This window comes from Coccomyxa subellipsoidea (assembly GCF_000258705.1).
Source record: "Coccomyxa subellipsoidea C-169, whole genome shotgun sequence".
Lineage (NCBI taxonomy): Eukaryota > Viridiplantae > Chlorophyta > Trebouxiophyceae > Coccomyxaceae > Coccomyxa > Coccomyxa subellipsoidea.
Window position 1 is genome coordinate 474,073 of NW_005178038.1, and position 20,851 is coordinate 494,923.

The 20,851-nt window shown below is 53.4% G+C and overlaps 3 protein-coding genes across 3 annotated transcripts; 2 read left to right on the plus strand and 1 right to left on the minus strand.

Annotated features, from left to right (window-relative positions):
- Window positions 1–1,491: 1,491 nt before the first annotated feature.
- Window positions 1,492–6,572, plus strand: COCSUDRAFT_28181 (protein kinase; the record flags this gene model as incomplete). Its single annotated transcript, XM_005648950.1, has 9 exons — window positions 1,492–1,761; window positions 1,992–2,144; window positions 2,582–2,734; window positions 3,183–3,374; window positions 3,689–3,839; window positions 4,131–4,275; window positions 4,804–4,952; window positions 5,301–5,393; window positions 5,692–6,572. The coding sequence occupies 9 exons, from the start codon at window positions 1,492–1,494 to the stop codon at window positions 5,841–5,843; spliced, it is 1,458 nt and encodes a 485-aa protein (XP_005649007.1). The 3' UTR covers window positions 5,844–6,572.
- Window positions 6,573–7,022: 450 nt separating this feature from the next.
- COCSUDRAFT_61892 (hypothetical protein) lies at window positions 7,023–8,207 on the minus strand (the record flags this gene model as incomplete). The annotated part of the gene is made up of 3 exons (XM_005648951.1): window positions 7,023–7,243; window positions 7,632–7,784; window positions 8,090–8,207. 3 exons carry the CDS (start codon window positions 8,205–8,207, stop codon window positions 7,023–7,025), a joined length of 492 nt encoding a protein of 163 aa, XP_005649008.1.
- Window positions 8,208–9,007: 800 nt separating this feature from the next.
- Window positions 9,008–20,166, plus strand: COCSUDRAFT_40855 (hypothetical protein; the record flags this gene model as incomplete). Its single annotated transcript, XM_005648952.1, has 21 exons — window positions 9,008–9,104; window positions 9,324–9,467; window positions 9,667–9,754; window positions 10,028–10,190; window positions 10,539–10,664; window positions 11,051–11,177; window positions 11,594–11,740; window positions 12,005–12,096; window positions 12,348–12,592; window positions 13,163–13,409; window positions 13,775–13,976; window positions 14,320–14,459; window positions 14,895–15,131; window positions 15,802–15,981; window positions 16,361–16,578; window positions 17,041–17,235; window positions 17,660–17,789; window positions 18,074–18,187; window positions 18,562–18,752; window positions 19,263–19,377; window positions 19,897–20,166. 21 exons carry the CDS (start codon window positions 9,008–9,010, stop codon window positions 20,164–20,166), a joined length of 3,468 nt encoding a protein of 1,155 aa, XP_005649009.1.
- Window positions 20,167–20,851: the final 685 nt, after the last annotated feature.

Here is a 20,851-nt window from a genome sequence, read left to right on the forward strand (position 1 = left end):
GTTTGTCCAATGTCAAATGCAACATGTGAGCGCTGCTATCTAGTCCCAGACAGCATGTTTTCCTAGGTGTATCGGAAAACTGTTGTGCACAAGCTATGTGCAAAAGATTCCTCCATTGAGAGGATTTTGGTATTATTTGGCACCTGCAGGAAATCCTGAATAGCTCTTGTCAGGAATCATGTGTGGTTGCACCTGGGTAGCGCTACATTGCCCTGAATTTGCATTGGAACTCTTTTTCTCGAACAACCTGAACTTTTCGTGTGAGGGCATATATGCCTGTGTGGATACATACAGCACATGTATGTTTTAATAGCAGGCAATTATTTTCACTGCTTCTGCATATTAGGGTGCGATCCTTGTGTGAAGGAATTTTAAAATTAGGATGACCTCAATATTAACAGTCATAATGAGAAGATCTTCCCTTGAATTGGTGGGATGCTATGCCAGGGGGCTGCATGGCAGCCTCTGCTGATCCTTGAATGTGCTAGTCATGGTGACCATCACAGATCTTACCATCTGCATGGTCGTGCACGCAGTTGCGTTCTTGGTATTGCCGGATGTTCCCATGGTGGCCCGTGAACGTCACATGTGAGACGGCAGATGAGCATATTAAATAAATTGGCATGATCATATTCTCTCACCATGCTGTCACTGAATTGTGGCGCGCTGTGGCGGTTCCTCTTGCAAGCCTCGATGCCCACCGTGGTGACATCCCCGAGGAAAGTGGGTAACCTTGAACTTGCCCACTTCACCCTCCAAGTGCAGCAGCTGCTAGTTGCCAGCTGACAGCATCACATGTATCAATGTTCCGGCTGCATGCATGGCCACGGACCATTAAGAGGCCACCGGCACCACCGGTGCACCGGTGACCGACGCAGGCAGGAGCCAAATTCAATTTTGCAACTTGCGCAAGCTTGTGTGCCCGGGGCAAGAACTTTCAAAGCAGGCTTGCATGGAGCCAGCATGCAACACCATGAAGCTGTGTAGAACTTCGGGGAAATTTATTTATGGTGCTGGAATGAGTGAAGCCTGAATCCAGCTGGACACCTTCTGGGCAGGAGAAGCGTCCACGTCATCGGTTGGGATAGCCATTGGCTCCCCAGACACCAGCTTGGGCGATTGAAACATCATTTTCTCATGGTCCAATAACTTTCAAGCATCCAAAATTCTTTGAAGGCCACTTGCGTCTCTACAGTGCAAAGTGCCATGATCGGCTAACACTCTAGATCGTGATGGACCTGCAGTGTCCTTGTAAGCACAGTTGCAGTCCTCCACCAGTGCGCTCTCGACCTCATGTGCATGCTTTGACGGAGAGACTGAAGCAGCAATTGATAGGCTATCATAATTTTTATTCGTTCGGACAAAGGAGCAGGCGCTGTCCACGGCCAGTCGTGCTCAATGCTCTCGATGGCATTGACGCTGATACAGGTGTGCAGCGTGCAATTGATTATGCGTATTATACCGTATTAAGGAATTTAAGTGCCCATCCGAATGGTACGGGGACTAAATTTCTGCACGATTGGATTGCTTCCCTCACCTTATGTATTCTCTTTCTCTGCAGCAACATCGGGAGTCCAGGTGATACAGAGCCTGGCAAGCCTTCAGACCTTGGAGACAGCAGCTTCTGTGATCCGAGGAGCGGCACAGTCGGTTTCATCCGTCTTGCCATGGCCCATTCAGCAGCCTGTGGCAGTTCTGGGCTCAGATCTCGCATCTGTAATTGCTCTGCAGCCAGATCTGGATGGCGTTGGGAGGCTTGTCGTGAGTTCGTTCTTCCACTTGAGCATATCAATCCCTCTCCATCATGATCCGGTTTCAATTCTTCATGTTGTGACGCTTGCTCACGGGCTGCTTTGCATGCCCCTTGCTCAAAGAGATGCATGGGCATGAGGCCATGCCCCTTCCCCACGCAGTCAACCTCTGGAGCTTGCCTGTGCCAACATTGAGGCTCCTTGTGTATGCCTGAGCCACATGCGTGCTGTTGCCTGCAGGCCATCTACTACCTGCTGCTGATGCGGCCGAGTCCAGTGTTGGGCGTGCTGGACTTCTACGTGCTGGTGCCCTTTGGGAAGCTGTTCCAGAGGCGCTACCGCGTGGCCGAACTCACTCTGCGCGACCGCCTCGGCGCCGGCAACTTTGGACAGGTGCTGCACTTCCTTATTTTTTGAGCAGAGAATCTTTGTTTATCGAAGGCTGTCCTTGCTCACACAGTAAGAGCAGAAAGGGAAGCTGTCAGGCAGTGGATTGGTGCGCTCGGTAGTGCATCCCTTGAGCAGCTCACACGGGATCTTTCCCTGTGCATGGGGCCTTAGGCCGACTGGGAACAAAGCAGCTAAATAAATTCAGCGCACAGGGAGTAATGTTGCAGCACCTTGGGTCCATCCTCAGGGGCCTTTCCCTCACTCGAGTCAGTCAGTCCGAGTCGGTCAATCACATAACATCGCTTCTCCAGCCATTCAGGACTGAATAAGGCCTGACACAGTCGGAGCCCAGCTTGGCATCCAAACGTCGAGAAACAGTTTGGCGCACACCCCAACACCCCAGGACAATTGCACCTCTTACGCATGGAGTGTCTGCGCAGGTGTTTGAGGGGATCAAGAATAAGGACGGCGAGCGCAATCGCAATGCGATGCTGACGCCGGAAGAGAAGAAGCGGCGGCTGGTGCTGAAGCGCGTGAATCTGGATGGCGCCGAGCAGCGCAGCAGCTTCCTGCGGGCTGGCACCATGGCCAGGGTGAGTCACCGGAATGGTAGTTGCCCAAGCTCCAGAGACAAATCGTCAGCGCCCCAAGGTGCAGGAATAGCGTTTTGAATCCTCGGAACATTAGCAGGATGGCGTTGTGGCTGGCGTACGGTCGTTGTTGAAAGTTATAACTGCTTTCCAGATTCACCGAGGCAGTAGGCATGCATTTGGCACGACCAGCCGAGAATAAAACGGGGTCTTCCAGACACATGCACCTCTGTGCTCTGGTGTGTAGATCTGCGCAGCGTCATAAAGGTCCTTTAAAGGCAGGGACTCCACGAGCTGGCTGCTGTGGGTGAATCAATACTGGTGGGTATGTCAGGAGGCGGGACAGGAAAGGTCTGGGGGGAAACCTGGCAGCTAGCAGGATTTACACAGCCAAACGAAACCCCCTACCCCTTTACAAAATGTTGGGGCTCAAGGAAACATCCTGGTGCAGGGAGCGGGGGAGACGGGTATGGCAGAGGCGTACATGTGCTCGCGGATTATGCGCGACCCGCTGGTGCGGCAGGGCATAGCGGAGTACCAGGGCGAGTTTGAGGCGGAGGAGACCGACGGCGGCTTCACGCGCGGCACGCAGTGGCTCGTGTGGAAGTTCGAGTCCGACTCCACTCTCGGAGACGCCATGCAGGTGCGCACATGTGCTCGCATGCGCAGGCTGGGCCGGCTGTGCGCGCTGAGCTTCCACGCAGGCCAGAAGAAGCATTGTGCAGCAGGTGTCATGCGCACATGCATAGCATCTTTCTCGAGGAGGAAGCCTGAAGGCACTGGTGCATGGGAGGATGCACTTATTTCAACGGAGGCAGTTGGCGTCAGCAGTCTCTGAGCATTGGCTTCAACATGTCAGGAGTGCTTGTCAGGTGTGTCCAAGCATGCACAAGGTTCAGGGCCTGAGCAAAAGAGCAAAGTTCAGTCAGTGAGTGCATGGATGCATGCTTGTCGCAGGGCAGCCTCGGCAGCCGCTTCCCGGAGTGCTTGGAGGAGATAATGCTGGGGCGCATAAGGGACAACGTAGATGAGGCAAAGCGAGACACAGCCATCATCCGCGTCGTGCTGAAGAAGCTCGTCACAGGCGTCAAGGGGCTGCACTCTCTTGGTGAGCTCTTTTGTACCACTCTCTGCACATCATCTGTCAGCCACCAGAATGGATGATTGGATGTGGCTGCTGTCAAAGAACGACGTCCTTGAGTACTGATGAGCTCAGCAAAGTATCTTTAGCCAGCTCTTGCCCAGCATCGATTGCAGTCCCTCTTGCCACCCCTTGTTCTTGCATCTGCAGGGGTGAGCAGGATTGTGTTTTTCAGCAAGCGATTCTTACACCTTCAAAAATGACTTTTTGATGCACTTTCAGCATGGCTGAGCGAACATACTTATTATGTCGCTGCAGGCATCGTGCATCGGGACGTGAAGCCGGAGAACGTGCTGATCACTGCTCAGGGGGACGTGAAAATCATCGATTTTGGCGCTGCCGTGGACATGTGCACGGGCATCAACTTCAACCCCCTGTATGGCATGCTGGACCCCCGCTACAGGTGCGTGCCTATTGAAGCATCTGCTCAATCAGATGAACATCGTTCAATCAGGGGCACTCACCAGTCCTCGCATTCGCTCATCTGGTTGTGACGTTGTGCGCACCCAGTAGTTCTTGTCCCTCCCTTGACTGGCGGGTGCCCAGCCAGAGGAGCGTGGTTCTCAAGGGCTGGTCAGTTGTCTTGCTTGGGATATTAGCACCATGCATACTAGCGCTTGCACGTCCTCACCAGAGCTTTGGCAAGGCTCTGAACATTTTGAGCCTGGGTGGCGGATCCTGGTCTGATATGATCGTGGCTCGGTCTCTCTAGCGCAACAAATATGTGGATACCATCAGCGCTGGCATGCAGCGATGCATGCATCACAGGATGTAAATGATCTTGCAGTGACCATCCTTGTCATGCTGAGTCGGACAATGGCTTCTGCCTGATTTTGAGCTTGAGCGAGCAATGCCGGATTTGCCAGTGGCCCTGCTCTTTTCAGCGTAAGTATCACTGTATTTATCTTTTCTTTTTGCCTGATGCGCGCAGCCCGCCAGAGGAGCTGGTGATGCCCAAGAGCTTTCCACGCGCGCCGCTGCCATTTCTGGCCGCGCTGGTGTCGCCACTCGCGTGGCAGATCGGCCGCCCCGACCTCTTTGACACCTACAGCATTGGCGTCCTGCTGCTTCAGATGGCAGGCACGCCTCTTTAGAACCTGCTGCACCCTGCGACCTACTTCCAGGACATGCACACCTCGTTTGAGACATGCGAGGGGCCACTGTCATGTCCCTCGAGGGCTGTCTTGCAATTGCTTATCATCCATGTGGCCGTTTCCAGTCAAGGCGGTGCTCTGAAAGCATGCAAGAGACTGCAATTTTTGGGGAGTGCATGTGATGCAGAGCATGTGACAGCACTGCAGGGATTGCAGGAGACAAGAGCACCTCCCGTACCTCGCACAGCAAGTGTCTCCCTGCTGTTGCGCATGCAAGGCTTCACCAGTAAGTTGCTGTCAAGGTTGTGTGAATCAATATTGTGTGTCTGGGCAGTCCCGGAGCTGCGTGCGGCTTCCGCTGTCCGGACGTTCAACACGGCGCTCAAGCAGTGTGACTGGGATTTGGAGGAGTGGCGGGCCACAAAAGGTACCAACCGCCTCCATCCATAAATGTTATAATCTGATTAGCTCGTATCCCTTGAGAATCTTGACCCCGGAATTGCTTTGATTGCTCTCGACAGGGCAACTATATCCGACCAGTCAGAAAAGAAACCTCCTCTTAACCCGTTGCACAACAGGAAATTCACACAGAGCCTTATGAAGCCTTCTTTACAGTCACTTTCGGTGAATTTCAGTACCTTCTCTTTTCACCCATTGTGCAACAGCCGTTTGACATCGGGCCTGATGACAACCGTTTCTCTAAACTTTCCATCCTTGTGCTCCAGGTGCGCGCTATGATTACTCACTGCTGGACCGCAGAGGGAACGCCGGCTGGGACCTGGCATGCAAGCTCGTCTGCCGCCGCAACTCCCTCAACCGTGGCCGCCTCTCCGCAGCCGCCGCCCTACGCCACCGCTTCTTCCTCCCGGAATTCTAGCGGCTGCTAGAGCTCTTCACTGATGTACTTTGTCTCCGGAGATCATTAAAAGAGCAGAGGGCTTCTTCCCTCACTCTCTACCCTTTACTGCAAGCACGAGTCTGCAGGCCCGTAGTCAGTATGTGAAGACGAAGTACCGAGAGTGAAAGCATGTGTGATATTGCTTCTTGTTTGTAGGCCTGTTGGTTTTTCTGTGCTAAGGTTCTTTTCACTCTTGAGTCTATCTGTCGCCTTGAGATGGAGATCGCAAGTAATGTGACTCAATTTCACCTCACCTATGAATATTCTTTTGCCCTCTTCTGCCATACTGCTGCAATTCTGCCACATGGAGCATTGCATAGGAGCGCATGCTCACTATGATGTGACTGTCATTTGAGACTCTTTTCTGGGCAGTATGACAGCAAGAACACCAGTATCTGGCGTGATTTTTGCGCCATATATTACTGTACATGCAGCCAACTTCCTGCCTGGAGAGAATGGAGTGTGTCTAATGCACCCATGCTTCCCACAGGCTTGCAGACCTTGTAGAGAAATAGAGTTGTGCTTTGTTTTGAGTGAGTGTAGCATTGAGCAGGGAATGTGAATGAGCACAACTAGTAGCGCAGGCATCTTTCTATAACAAGCTAGTAGAGCCCGTGCTTAGCTTTTGCCAATCAGGAGTGAAGCTGTAGAGTCTGACCATCCACTGTATCACTTGTGTTCCAAATTTTGTAATGATCATGCAGTGCCAAAAGTTCAGCGTTCTAGACTTTCCAAGGACCTCTGCAATTCAGTTCACTGCCCTCTGCCCCAATTGGGACTAGATGTCCAATTGGGTTGCAATTGCTCTCATCTCGACTGCACCTTCACTTCCGGGGGATCCTCATGAGCTACCGAATAGCAGAAGCAGCCCCTCCTTCACTTTTCAAAAAGCGTAAGCCTTTGTGTAATGCAAATGATTCACATGGAGTCCTTCTGCATCCAGTGCATGCACACATGCCAGTCCGAAACTCTTGAGCACTTAGGTTCTATCTAAGCGTCACGCGCTTCAATCTTACCCCAAAGCCATATTTTCCGCTCAGGTGATGGGTCAACCATTGAAGTAGCCGAAAAGCAATCTCCTTAATGTACAGAAATTCCAAGAATGGCCCAATGACATTTGCGCAGACGTAAGAAACAGCCGTGCACCGCAAATCTCATTCAGCGCTCCTTGCCGCTCGGTTCATGCTGCGCTGTCAGCAGGGCCCACAGCATCACTGCCAGGCCGCCACCTATGACAACAGCCACCACTCCCAAGCAGATGCAGGTCTGCAGGAAAGAGCGCTGCCGCCGGCCGTAGGCATACCACCACTCGGGCGCCACGCAGGAGCAGCAAGGGCAGCAGGACCAGTCGCAGCCGCAGCACTTGTACCGGTGCTTGCCTGCATCATGCATCACTCACTCTCAGCTTCTTCTTTCCTCTCTTCAGGTCAGCTGACATCAGCAAAGCTCTCTTGACCTCTTGTCCCTATCCGCATCACCCAATCTGAGCTGCTATCAGCAGATCTTTCGGAAAATCTGTCCCAGTCACACAATCTCAGCTTACATCAGCAGAGCTACACAGACAATCTACAGATATCTGTCTCTGTCACTGAGGGAAAACTTCCACAGATCCCCCGAGTCATCTGATTTGGCAAATCCAGGTGCGGAACAGATGCTGGAGGGACGCAAAATAACTTGTCCAGCTTGAACTTGTTACTTGCCTAGTGAAAATCTGGCAGCGCTAAATCAGAGGGATTTTGTTGTGGCATTTGGGGTAATTGAAAGTACCTGCAAGGGCGTCCCAGTCGAGGAGGCCGCCGTCATCGCTGTCCTGTGACATGGCCAGGTCAAAGACCGCCGTCCTGTCCTCAGGATCCATTGACACATCGTACAACGCGTCATGGTCGGGGCATGCATAGCCATCTCCGTTCAAGTCATCATCTGCGTACACACAGCAAACAATGGTGTCAGCGCGGCAGCTGTGCAGTAACACCTTCTAAGAGTCTTTGGGCACAGGTTGGAGCTACTCGCGCACATAAGTGCGTGTTGTGAGCCACATAATACCTTTCTTCCCAATTGCACCGTGACAGCTGTGTGCTTGGTGGTATGACCATAATCTGCTGGTGTCTCGTTGATTACCGAGAATTGATTTTTGGGAGGCACTTTCAATGTCGTTGGGAGTTTTCTTTCTGTGACTGGCGTGCACGGTGTGGTCCAGGAGGTAGATCTGGGTGAAAGAGGCGTACCTTTCTGAACGACAATTGTGTATGAGTCACCACCGTTCTGAGGTTTTGGAGACAAATCGCTGTTTTTGGCAGCCGTAGATGTTGGTGATTTAAAGAACACAAGCTCTCCAGCTCCCATTCTCTCCTTTCGTTCAGCACTTCAGAACCACGAGAATAGGCCGGTGATTGTGCTAGGTTCTGGCAGGTATTGTCTTTTAGGAACAAACTTCCAATGCGTGACTTCTAAATGGCTTGATCAACAGCCGCACAGAAATTAACAGCGCAACGGATGCTAGAGTAGTCTGACGGCAAGGTTCTCACAGAATTTTCCCAGCCAGTCGATGCGAGTGTATTCAGACGCGTCACTACAAAAACCTGCCCGAACGTGTGAAACCTTGCATTCCTGGCTGTCAGTTCGTTGAGTTTGTTGCGAAGCAAAGTCCGAGAAAATCAACGCCGTCGGAAGAATGCCATTACTAATGCTTCATTCAGACTTTCTGGCGTTTGCTTTCCTCGTTGAGGTAGCAAAGGTGCATGCTGCACAATCGCGTTACTTGTTGGATCTTCCCTTATTGGCTGTGCTGTGGTGTCCGAGAGTTGCAGTAACCCCTCACCTGCGTTTTCACTTTCAGTGACATTTGTGAACTTCGGAACAGAAAAATCCTGGTGGAGGTGCTGAAAATAGCGGATACATTGCATTACTTGTAGACATTAACCTTGCCGCACAGCAGCTACAGCGAAGACTGTTCACACGATGATTGTGTTAACCTGGAGAAGTAATCCCGTACAGATCGAGGTCATCGTTATGGGTTGAGAGGCCCCATCAGCACTCTGATGCTGTGGATCACAACAGAAAACATCAAAAATAATAATTGGCTGTACAACCGACCTGCTCAGGTCGACGACACGTCGTGCGACTGGCTGTGATCCAGCTCACAGATGACATCCACAAATGGCATTCCCAAGAAGCTAGGAGCGGATGACGCCCTTCCAGACACTCCAGGATCTACACCGAGGCACCCAGATCACGTAGCAGGTACAGCCATTGCCCTTCAAGACTCTCTAGACTGTTGGGTGTTCTGCTCAGTACACGTCCTGCTGAAAGCACCACTACCAAAGTATGTCCGGACATAAAAACCTCATGCAAGCATTCATCACAAAATTGTTATTTTCTCGAAGGACGCTGCATAAATTGAAACAAAAGGACAATGACCCCCACTATGTCTGCTTAACATCGAGCTTCGGGACCCTGTAGGAGGGGGACAATCAGCCAATGGTTTGGGAGATGAGGATGATGCTGGCAGCGTCGGCTTTGACCGCCCAGACCATGCTGCAGTATTTGACCTCAGCATGGACTACAGCGATGACGATGTGCTGCTTGATTGGGAGCAGTACTCTGGTGCGCATGCACACCTTCCCTGCTTAGCTGGAAGGCAGTGAACATGCAATGCTTTTACGCATCCCTGCTTGTAAGGTGCCCCACCTAGAGGTCATCTTATCACTAACGACTAGAGGAATACAACGCTCCTGGAGGCAGGTAAGGATTTTTTGTGTAGCAGTGCTTCTGTGCTGAGTGTGCAAGTTGGTCATTGGTGCAGGGGGCAGGAAATTCACCTTCATGGGGCAGGATGTGACCTGGCTGGCCAAGATTTGTCCTTGGTGCCCCTGCTGGGTGCCGCCCGAGTGGTGAGCATTTTCATGGCCTTGCCCCAACTTCCATTGCCGACACCCTACTGTTTATTTGCAGCATGACAGGAAGCAGGAACATCTGATCTTGTCAACTGCATCTCATTGACTGCATCTGATCTCATTGACCGCATCTTATTCTGTGTCTGTTGCCAGCTTCAGCCTTGTGAGGTCTGATGGGGTTGTGGGTGCATTTTGCTCACGTAGGGCCTCCTCTGGTACTCACAAATGGCGTCCTCTGGTGAAATGCAGACCCTTGCATGCTGTGTGCAGGTGGTACAAGTATGGAAAAAGGCAGAGGAGGGCGATACTGGCGTACGCAGCCTTTGGCACGCTGGGTGTCATTGTGCTGTCGGTCATCATAGGTGCAGTGGTGTACGGGCTGCAGGCAAGCAACTCTGGGCAGTCAGGGCTTGCTGCGCACAGGGATTTTCAGGTATTGCTCGCCTCCGGACCAACAACGAGCGCTAAGAAAAGTCCCCATGCTTGCAGCATATCCAGTGGTAGCATATCACAGTGCTTGCGGACTTGATGCAGTGTTATCAAGTTGATATTAGTCGAACAATGCACATCCTGCATATGGTGGATGTTCAAGTTGCTGCGAACAGTAGCGTCCGTGCTTGTCAGCTTGCTCTGTGAAATTTAGCCATAATTTGGAAGTCAAAGCCATTTTGATGCATAAGGCACCTGTATGCAGAGGCCTGTCCTCAACGCTGATACTGTACGGACTATGTCGGCTTCGTTGTAATCACAGTAACAAAGCTGGTCCACTCTTCTATTGCAGGGGCAGTGGGATGAGGGGCTGAAGGTGGATCTGAGGCGGTATGAGGAGTGCAGCTGGACGCACTGGCGGCTCCCTGACAATGTGAAGCCAGACATGTACCATCTGGACCTTTACACTACCCTGCAGGTGCGCCCAAACTTGTCCCCAGATTATTACTATTATCACCATTGCTGCACGATTTTCCTGCCAAGAGGCAAGATGCGTCCTGCAGACAAGCTGCAGTAAAGGGCTGCCATTATCCTACCCCTTGATGGACTCGCCAGATCCAAGGAAGACCCAATCAACCATGGGCACGGTGCTCAGTATTTATACCCAGATCGACACCCAGAATATCTGATATTGTTTCTCCCAGACGTACGGCAAATTTATCTGCAGCTTTAAGGAAAGGCTGACTTGCAATGGATGTCTCGATCACGTCTTCATTAGAATTGATACATGCAGCTGTGCAGCTCATGCCTGTCTTGCTATCAAGCAGCACCCTGATATAATTTAATGAATATATGTATGTACAGGAGCCCTTTGCAGTGAACGGCACGGTGCGGATAAGCCTCAATGTGACGCGGCGGTCTCCATGCGTAGTGCTGCATGCCAATGACATGGACATCACACACGTGGCGCTCGAACACCCACACACGCATGGTGCGTCCCCTATATGTCTAGGCAACAGCGTTAATCACTGGGCATGCACTTCTGCCCATGTGCATGTTCATGTGCATGCTCTTATGCGGTGCCGGATCATTGCAATGCACTGTCCAATCAAGAGCTTTTGCTCGATTGATCTCCCCTGTCTTCAGGGATGTCAAGCAGAAGGGCTTGAGAGGGCGGTGTGTTGCTCCAACTCAGGCACATTGTAAGATTTTGAACACCCCCGGAGTGCATTGTCCTTTACTTATCTCTCTGAAGATGTATTTGTACATGCCTTAATCATGTGAGCGGGCTTCCTTGAAGATCACCGCCTGGATCCGCCTTTTGCGATCATACGCACATGAACGCACATGGCAGTTCTTCTGGCAATTCTTATGGGGGGGGGGGGGGGGGGGCATTGGTGCGAGCAGGTCGGTGGGCATTGAATGCCACCCTTGGGCAACTGACGCTGGCCTTTCCCAATCAGCTGCCCCTGGACCAGCCTGTCAGCCTGCTGCTGCACTTCAATTACACCCTCCAGCAGAAGCTCAGCGGCTTCTACAGGAGCCACTACTCCGGTGAGCACACTCTAGAGGCTGATAACCAGCCACTGTCTGTGCTGCTATCAACTTCCTGTTTGTTTGCTTCTGCAGCAGCTGGCAATTCTATTGTAAGACTGGAGTTCCGTGCTGTCATGCTTTTGAGAATTGGCCATCCTTTCAGGTCCCCGCAAAAGGGCAGTCATGCATGAGGACAGTGTGAAGTATATCAGGACTGTCGGATTGAGCGATGGTTCCTGCTGTCTTGTCAATGCTGAGTGGCCATTGTGCTATGTGCTGCAGTGGGGGATAAGAACTACACTCTCGGCACAACCCAGTTTGAGGCTGATGGCGCTCGTGAGGCGTTCCCATGCTTTGACGAGCCAGCCCTAAAGGTAACATTTATTTCTTCAGGCTCTCATGATCGTGTAAACACCGTGAACACTTGATTCCTTTCTGAGGTCAATAACAACCTTTTGCTCATCTGAGCACTTGCACTCTGTAGCAGGAGAGGGAGCACCTTGTAGCACTTAAAGAGTTGTGGCTCCTCCTTGTTCTACTTATGTATGGCAGTATGAGCAAGTGCACATGACATGCAGGGACATTACTCAGTACAGAACAAATTTAGTAACTGACCGTCCTGCAGGCGCGGTACAATTTTAGCATCACGGCCCCCGCGCACCTGACAGCGCTGTTCAACACGCGCCAGCTGGAGGCCACCTCAGCGCCAGCTGGCGCCCTGTCGCGGCGCAGCTTCGAGCCGACGCCGCCCATGTCGTCATACTTGGTCGCGTTTGTCGTGGGGAACCTCACCAACGCCTCTGCGCTTGTGCCCGGTGCCACGCCCATGGACGACCGCCGCACAGTCAGCGTGTGGGGTACACCCGACAGGTACATTCCCATTATGTGAATTAACCCCACACAAGGAATTGTTCAAACCTGTAAACTAGGTCGGTCCGCATGTAGGCGCTTGCTGAAAGAATTCCTCATCTCTACTCTCAGTTCTCTGTGGATTTGCTGTTGTTTTGAGCTCCCCAGCCCCTCAAGTTGCACCTCAATTTGGATTTGGGCAGGCCATGCCTCTTTGGCCCTTCTCAGGTGCTCCTCTAGATTGGGCGGACTAAAGAGACGGCCCTAGGGGTGGTCTTGTGGAATGCACGTGAGGGGTGTAGACATCTCTTATTACAAGACGGCGCTCAAATACAATTCAAACGCCGTACCATGCAAGACCAGCATTTGTTGGTTGGCACTGACCCAATCAGCCCATTCGGCGCTCCGCATTGCGCTTGCCTGGCGTGTCAGTCCACAGGTCTGTGCACACAAATGATAGGCCCAAAGGAGGACCGTCATGTCCTTTCCCACAAGGTGAGGCACCTGGATCATCCCGGTGATTATGCCGACGTGACACCCTGCTGGTATGGGCTTAACTGAGCGGTCTGAGTGTTCCTTGCTGCGCTGCAGGGTGAAGGATCTGGATTTTGCGCTGGACACGGCGCGGGCGATTCTGCCGGCGTACGAACGGCTGTTTGGGATGCCCTACCCGCTGCCAAAACTGGACCTGGTGGCGATCCCGGATTTCGCGGCGGGCGCCATGGAGAACTGGGGCCTGCTGCTGTACCGCGAGACCGCGCTGCTGGCCGGCCTTGACTCCTCCATCGAAACGCTGCGCGGGGTCACCGCCACCATCGCGCACGAGATGGCGCACTTGGTGCGCCCTTGATCAGCATGCCTATGTACAGTGACATGCTGAGAATAGACATCACGTTGATTTTGGGTGTGTTACTGCCATAATGGCGCAGAATCGTTGCAGAGAGTGCAGCAAGGTGCTGTGAGTTAACGGCTGCTTGCGTCTGTTTTGGCATGCACAACTAAAGCTTCATCAGCATGTGCAGCTGAGTGAGGGAAAGTGGAACCTGTCCATTCAAATGGCAGTTTTGGCACTCTCTTGTAATATGAGTAGCTATCCTGCCATATTGTAGCTGGTTTTCCACTGCAGAGCTTGATGAGCATGCATCAGACTGCCATACTGGCTGGAGTTTGTGCATGCCCTGAGCCACTTGTTTTCTGGTGCAGTGGTTTGGCGACATGGTGACGATGAAGTGGTGGGGCGAGCTGTGGCTGAACGAGGGCTTTGCAACGTACATTGAGGCGCTCGGTGGCAGCGCGGCGCGGCCAAACCTGGCTTTCATCAAAACGTTCTACGGGGATGTCACCCGCCGCGCTCTCGCTGCCGACTCCAAAAACGCCTCCAATCACGCCCTGGCCACCCTCGAAGGTGTGGGCTCCTTCGCCTGACCTGACGTATTTGCAATTTATTGGCATTGTGATCATGATGATGGCTGCACCTGCTGCTCTCCCCTGCAACTCAGGGAGCAGAAACGCCAGTAACAAGGCTTGAACGATGAATTTGAGCCTCATGCGTTCATTTAGGACATTTTTCATGCCATCATTCAACAGAATTGGCGTAATGCTGGAGAAAGCATGACAAATATGGGAGCGCGTTTGGCATGATCAAAGATCCCCATGGGTGGAGGCTTGCTCCCAGGTTGGGGGAGCAGCAACTGGGTTGCAGGCCTTACTTGCAGGGGTCGAATCTGAGTGTGTTGGTGTGCTTGCAGGCGTGGAAACCACTGATCAAGTGGAGGCCATGTTTGACAGCATCACCTACGACAAGGGCGCCAGCGTGCTGCGCATGCTGCGGGCCTATCTCACGCGAGACCTTGTCCCCCAGCCGCTGCACCGCCGCTCCCTCCTGCAGGTCTGACATGCTGCACCCCTGCCAAGTTTGGCGAGCCTTGTCATTGCATGGGAAGATCGGCAAGCAGTGGAGGTTTCCATGCTGTCCCAGAGCTGTCAGAGAGCTGAGCAGAGCAGAGCCGAGCATGGCTCAGTGGCAACTCTGGTTCATCATGCGGCCCACTCTGCCAGCTGATCTTCCCATGCATGTGCTCACTGAGCAAGTGCCTCCTTCAACTCATGCTTGGCTTGCACAAAATGCAACAGAGCACCATAGAACAAGCGGCACTTCGCTGTCAGCTGAGGAGAAAATTCAGCCCGGAGCGAATTGCGTGGCTTACCTGCATGGCAGCGCTTTCAGCTGATCCAGTAATGGGTGCAGGTCAAGAGAACCTCACTTCCGCATTTGAATATGAGGATCTAGCAGTGTATAAATTTCTTGGCTATGCAATTACAGGACGGGGAGAATATACTGTACGGGACGGGGGACGACCCGTTCCTGCGGGGGGTGCGCACGTATCTGCAGAGCCACAAGTACAACACGAGCACGAGCGCGGATCTGTGGGAGGCGCTCAGCACCGCCGTGGGCCGCAATGTTGTCGCATGGATGCACAGCTGGACCTTCCAGAAAGGCTACCCGCTCGTGCACGTCTCCCTCGGAGGCGTCACCAACCGCGACGTCTTTGTCCTGCAGGTGCGATCTGTCTCTGCTCTCAGCATCTGCACAGCAAATATTCCAGGGGTCTCTCCTGCAGGGCTGGCGTGAATGTCAGGAGGTCCCAGAGAGCATGAAGCGGTCGGGTGGCTGCCCCGGATGAGGTCGTGCTTGAAACCACCTGTCCTTCACTTCAACACATAGGCACGGTGTTGTGAGGTTGTGCACAGGATGTCCAAGGATGACCTGCAGTTTGGTCCATCTAGCATCCTTACTCTGGTTTCTGCAATTGCCTGCCTCTTTTCTCTGAAGGACCAGCAAACTTCATGCAACAAGTGCAACAGAGTTGCTGTGCATGTGTCAGTGCACCAGCAGAGTCCGCATGAGCACATGTTGCTGTCAATGTCAGTTCTCACGAACCCTTGTCTAAATTCAGGGTAAAAGATAAGCAGCAGAGTGCCATTTTTCTGCAGCCTTCACCCTCTCAGCATTTCGTGTCAATGCATGCTGATGCGAAGCCCCTTATGTGCCCTGTGCTGCAACGGCCATTCGCAATTGACATACCTTTTCCCTTGGTCTGTAGACTGCCACGGCTTGCACATGATACTAGAGCAGGGGTCAGCAGCATCAGCAGGGCAGCATTTACCTGCACCGTCCACCCATTTCAGCCCTCAATTCAATGCACGCTAATTTGTGCTCTGCGCTGCAGCGGCCGTTCACCATAGACGGCGTGCAAGGCTGCGGCAGCGGGGGGGACCCGGGCATGCCGGGAGTTGAAAAAGTGGCGCCGTGGTGGGTGCCGGTCAGCTTCTCCACTGCCACTGAGCTGGACATCACCTGGAAGCCGCTCGAGTCCTGCTCCTCCAAAGAGCCCATCTACACCCTCAAGGTGCCCCTTTCACATCTACCGTCCACTTCTGCACTTCTCTTCCCTCTATCATCACAGCGCTGAGGTTGAGTGCAGATGCCGTCCCTGCACTGCCAAGGGTCATCCTTAGCCTTCACATTGTCCTTTGTGTGTCCTTGTGTGTCTTTTTGTCCTCCTTTTTGGCTTCACAGCAGGTGGCACCCACGGTGCCTGCTCAGAACTGCATTTTGCTGCATTCTGTGAGCCAGCGGGCTCCCAATGAGTATCTGCTAGCTGAGACATTCTCTGAGATCTGCGCCAAGTTGACAGGGAGTTGTATGATGTACACAGTCTTGCATCTCCCACACTCATGAAAGAAGATTGCTTGGTCGCAAACTGAGATGAACCGGCCATTTCACAGGGCGACACGGACTGGCTGAAGCTGAACGCGGCTCAGACGGGGCTGTACCGAGTGCACTACCCGGACGAGCTGTGGGACCGGCTGACGCGCGTGGCGGCGCGAGTCATCGACGACGTGCCCATTCTGCCCGAGGTGGACTTTGCCGGGCTGCTGGACGACGCCTGGGCGCTTAATAACGCCGGCGGCCTGCCCGTGCATGTCTTCCTCAACCTCACCAGGTGGGTGGGTGGACTTGTTGGTGGAGGCTTGTGGGGTGATGGCCGTTAACAGTGCATGCATGCCACGTGCTGACACCGCCCTGATGCCCCCTGGATGTCTTTTAGGGCACATGGGTCAGGGATCGGCTCCCCAAGAGGTGCTCCCAATGGCAGGGCAGTGTACATTTTTGCTCAGCCTGACAAGGTGCGATAGTGAGCTGTCTGGCTTATGAGGTGATGTCCCCTCTAGTGCCTGGCGGGCTGGTGCACCTCTGTGGTTCATCCCAGCTGATTGGGTCTTTGATGTCCCTGTGCTAAGCGGCCGTGACACTCAAAATATAGCACAAACATGCAAAAGTGGCCCCATGAAGGCCTTCTGCATCGCGGCTTCCTTATTCAAACCTGTGAAGAATTTGCCATTAGCCCCCATACGCTCACTTTCAATGGTCTGGCGTTTGTGACTCTTTCCTATGCGTGTCACAGGGCGCTGGCGGCAAGGGACGTGGGAGAGTACGTGCCCTGGCAGGTGGCAGGGCCGATCCTGGTCAAGATCAAGAATCTGCTGACGCTGGAGAACGCCAAGGGGGGCTGCGCAGATGCCTTCCGCCAGTACGTGCTGCTGAATGTCACCACGCCCTTCATTGCAGGCCTCTCCAATGACGCCGCGTACGGCTTCAAGTGAGTGTCATTTTGTCTGAGAGTGAGAGGGTGCATGCAGCCGGCTCTGCCTGCATATGCACAGCTGTGTACTGTATGGATATTCCAGATCAAGCCACGTCACGGAGATTAGCCATGTGCATGCCATTTCTGCTGTCTGCTGTGATGGGCCTTGGTTGGCTGTCTGCTCAGATCACTCTCTGTGTTGGGATCTTGTCATGAATTTGATGTTTATCTGCAGAGAAGAGCAACAGACGCAGCATAAAGCATTGCAAAGTACCTGGGCTGTGCTTGGTTCAAGGGCAGCTCAGGAGAGGATCAGACAACCAGGACATGATCACAACCTCCAGGCTCAATACCCATGCATTGCTCTGTCTGATATAAGCGGGACAGCTCATACTAAGTTTGGCTCAATCCAGTGCTAAACAAAGTTCTGGTGGTGCAGGCTCGGCGCGGATGCATTTGATGTTGCGCTAGAGCCGGCAGAGGCGCGCCTACTCCTGCCCTTTGTGCTCGGCCTCGCCGGAGAGTTCAACAACACCGGAGTCCAGACCGCCGCCACCAACCTCTTCACCGTACGCCCCCTCTCCCCTGCCATACTGAAGCCTGCATTTGCCACATTGATCAGTTGTAGCAGATTTGCAGTGTCGAGTGATGGTGCTTGAGAGATCTCCCTCTTGGGGGTAAGACACTTTTGAAGTCTATTGATGCGACATGAAACTAGTACCGCAAGTCTCCCTTGAGGTGGTGCTCAGATGAGGCTGTTTTCTTTATCGAGGGTTGCCCTCTTGGGTCAAAAGACACTTCTTGAGATATTATCATGTGCTGACATGACTAACGATGGTGTGGCGGACTGCAGGGGTTCACGAGCGGCATGCCGGTCCAGGCGGACATGCGCAGCCTCATATTCAACCTGGCGGTTGCCAGCGGCGACGCGGCCACCTACAAGACCGTTCAGAAGCTCTATATCGAGGTGTGCGGCCCCCCACCCGCACCATGCCGCTTCAGTTGTTGTCCAATGCTTTCTTTGCAATATTTGGCAATGGGAACAGTCACCAGCCCAGCTTAACAGCGCTGGTGGGAACCTCAAGCTGCACAAAACTAGGAAAGCCCCACGCAAATCACGAGTGGATCTCCTGGAGCACGGGAATGTATCCTTTCATCCATTCGTGTAATCTAGGATGCAGGTTCCCTCTGAGGTACATTCCTGGTGTGCGTTCTCGTTTTCCCACTTTTGGGCATTTCAGACATTTGCCTTGTGAGACTGTTGCCTTAGGGCAGAATCCCCTCATCAGGCTGCTGAGCTTCTTCCCAGCAACTGCCTGATTAGACGTTACACTTGGGCAGGCACCGGAGGCTGAGGAGAAGGCGCGGCGGCTGGAGGCGTTGACGTACGCGCGCGACCCGGCACTGATCAAGGCCACGCTGGCGTACGCGCTGGCGCCGGAGGTTCGCGCGCAAGACACGCCCGCCCTCATCCTCGGGGTCGCGCACCGCGGCGGCCCCTCCCTGCAGGCCGCATGGGCCTTCCTGCGCACGTGCGCCAATCCCCTCTCATGATTCTTAAGATTGGTTCCAGGCAAGGTTGAACCTACGCTGGCGGGGGCCGTGTAAACTATGTGCACCGTGCCAATGGTTGTTTGGGTCGTGCTTGCAAAGTTGGCCCCTGTTGGCCAGGGGGCTGTGTAAATTTTGAGCATCGTGCCCACGGTTGACTGGGTCTTGCTTGGTTCTGGCGAGTGCAACAAGGGGCGGGACGTGTGGCAGCCTGTACCTGGTGCCAGTTTGCAGACTCTCCGTCCCCTTTCCCAGGAGGAGGTTCATTGATAAGTTGGTGGTGGTAATGTCACCCAATTTAGTGGGGTCCAATTTATTCTCATTCTGGGTTGAGCTGCCTCCAGCAGGGCCTTGTGCTGGAAAATTGCAATGGTAGCACCTGGATGACACTCAAGCTCATACCTTGCCAACACAGAGAGCTTTCCTCCACATGACCAGATGGCGAGGGTGTAGATCCATATGCTGAAGGCAGGGCATGTGGTGATGCTCAGGCGGTACAGCAGCGTGGTGGCCAAGCTGGGAGGTGGGCCGGAGGCGGCGCGCAGCATGGGCGAACTGCTGTCCGGCGTCGGATCTCTGCTGGCCTCAGAGGCCGCCGTGGACCAGGTGCTCCCATGCAAGCTGAACATGTGCATGTAAGGTTGTGAGCGAGATGGCAGGAGCATTTGCACCGCTGTGCCTCTGTGAATGTGCTAGGTCGGCATGGTTTCATGGATTTGCAAGGCAGGGCACGGCCATGTTTGGAGCTGTATGATTTGGAGTATTTTCCCGCCTTCAGGATTCGGTCTCAACCATGGGCTTTGCTTTGTCCTCGCATACCAATAATGCTATCCCAACGGACCTGCTAGAAATTGTCTTGGATAGGGCATTCCTGCCAGTTTCTTGCCTGGGGTGGTCGGCACTGGCACATGCAGGACTGTCAACTTCAACAAACATTGACAAAGCCCTGATGCCTCCCAAGGCCAGGAGGAACCGTTTTGCCAGGAGCACGACAAAAGAGTCTTTGACAAGAGTCTGGAGATCTTAAGGCTGAAGCAAAGTCAATGCGTGAGTAGATAAAGTATGGTGAAATACGATTTGCTCTGGGTTGATGGTTGAGCCAAAGAAAGTGCATTGTGAGCGTAGGTGGAGGAGCTCTTCCGGACGCACATGGACGTGGTGAGCGAGGAGCGCTACCGGGACGCGGCAACGCAGAGCATCCGCAGCAACATCAAATGGCTGCGCCAAAACTCGGCCGCCGTCTGCCGCTGGCTGCGCACGCCGCCGCCGAGCGAGATGGCCGCTCCCGCGCCTGTTCTTGCGCCTGCCCCCGCGCCCGTTTTGGCCCCGGCTGCCGCTCCTATCTTAGCGCCTGCCCCTGCGCGTGTCTTGGCTCCAGGCATGGGCCCCTCATGAATGATGACCATGACCGTGACTGTTTCGTGCTGGAAGACTCTGTGGTATCTCATTCAGCTTGCAACTTGCATAGCAATTTTAGGTTGCATGGCGACATTTGCTTGTTGACTTCACCATGCCATCAGTGCAGGGTAGCAGAGAATAAGAAGACAGAGCATAGCTATGACCCCCTGGACTGGACTGCATGCAATGAAGGCCTCTTTAAATCCTTCCTGAGCCTATTGACACCATGGGATCCGCCACCATGATGTGTACGCTATGGTACAGTCGCTGACGCAATTCTGCTGCATGCAGGTTTTGCGCCGGCACCGGGGCCCCTGTTTGCACCAGCCCCCGGCCCTGCACAAGTGCCGTTAGTCGCCCCCGCACCTGCGCCAGTTCCGGTACAGCAAGCAAAGATCGATCCATGGGACGATCCGTGGGGGTAAATACTGTCGGGGTAGCGATATTCGTTGCATTAGGGTGCTTCAAGTCAAGGCAAGGTTGATCCTAGAAAAGCCTTGGTGAGGACTTCGACTGTGCAACTATCTGTGTGGAACCATCTGTGAGACAGCGGATCGTACAGGAAGGTCACTTGGGAAATGTACGACGTTGCGTAAGAAGGTACACCATTTGGTCTTGCATTGTGGACTTCCAGAACTGGTGTTCTTCAAGCACCTGAATGCTTTAGGCTATATAGCTATAT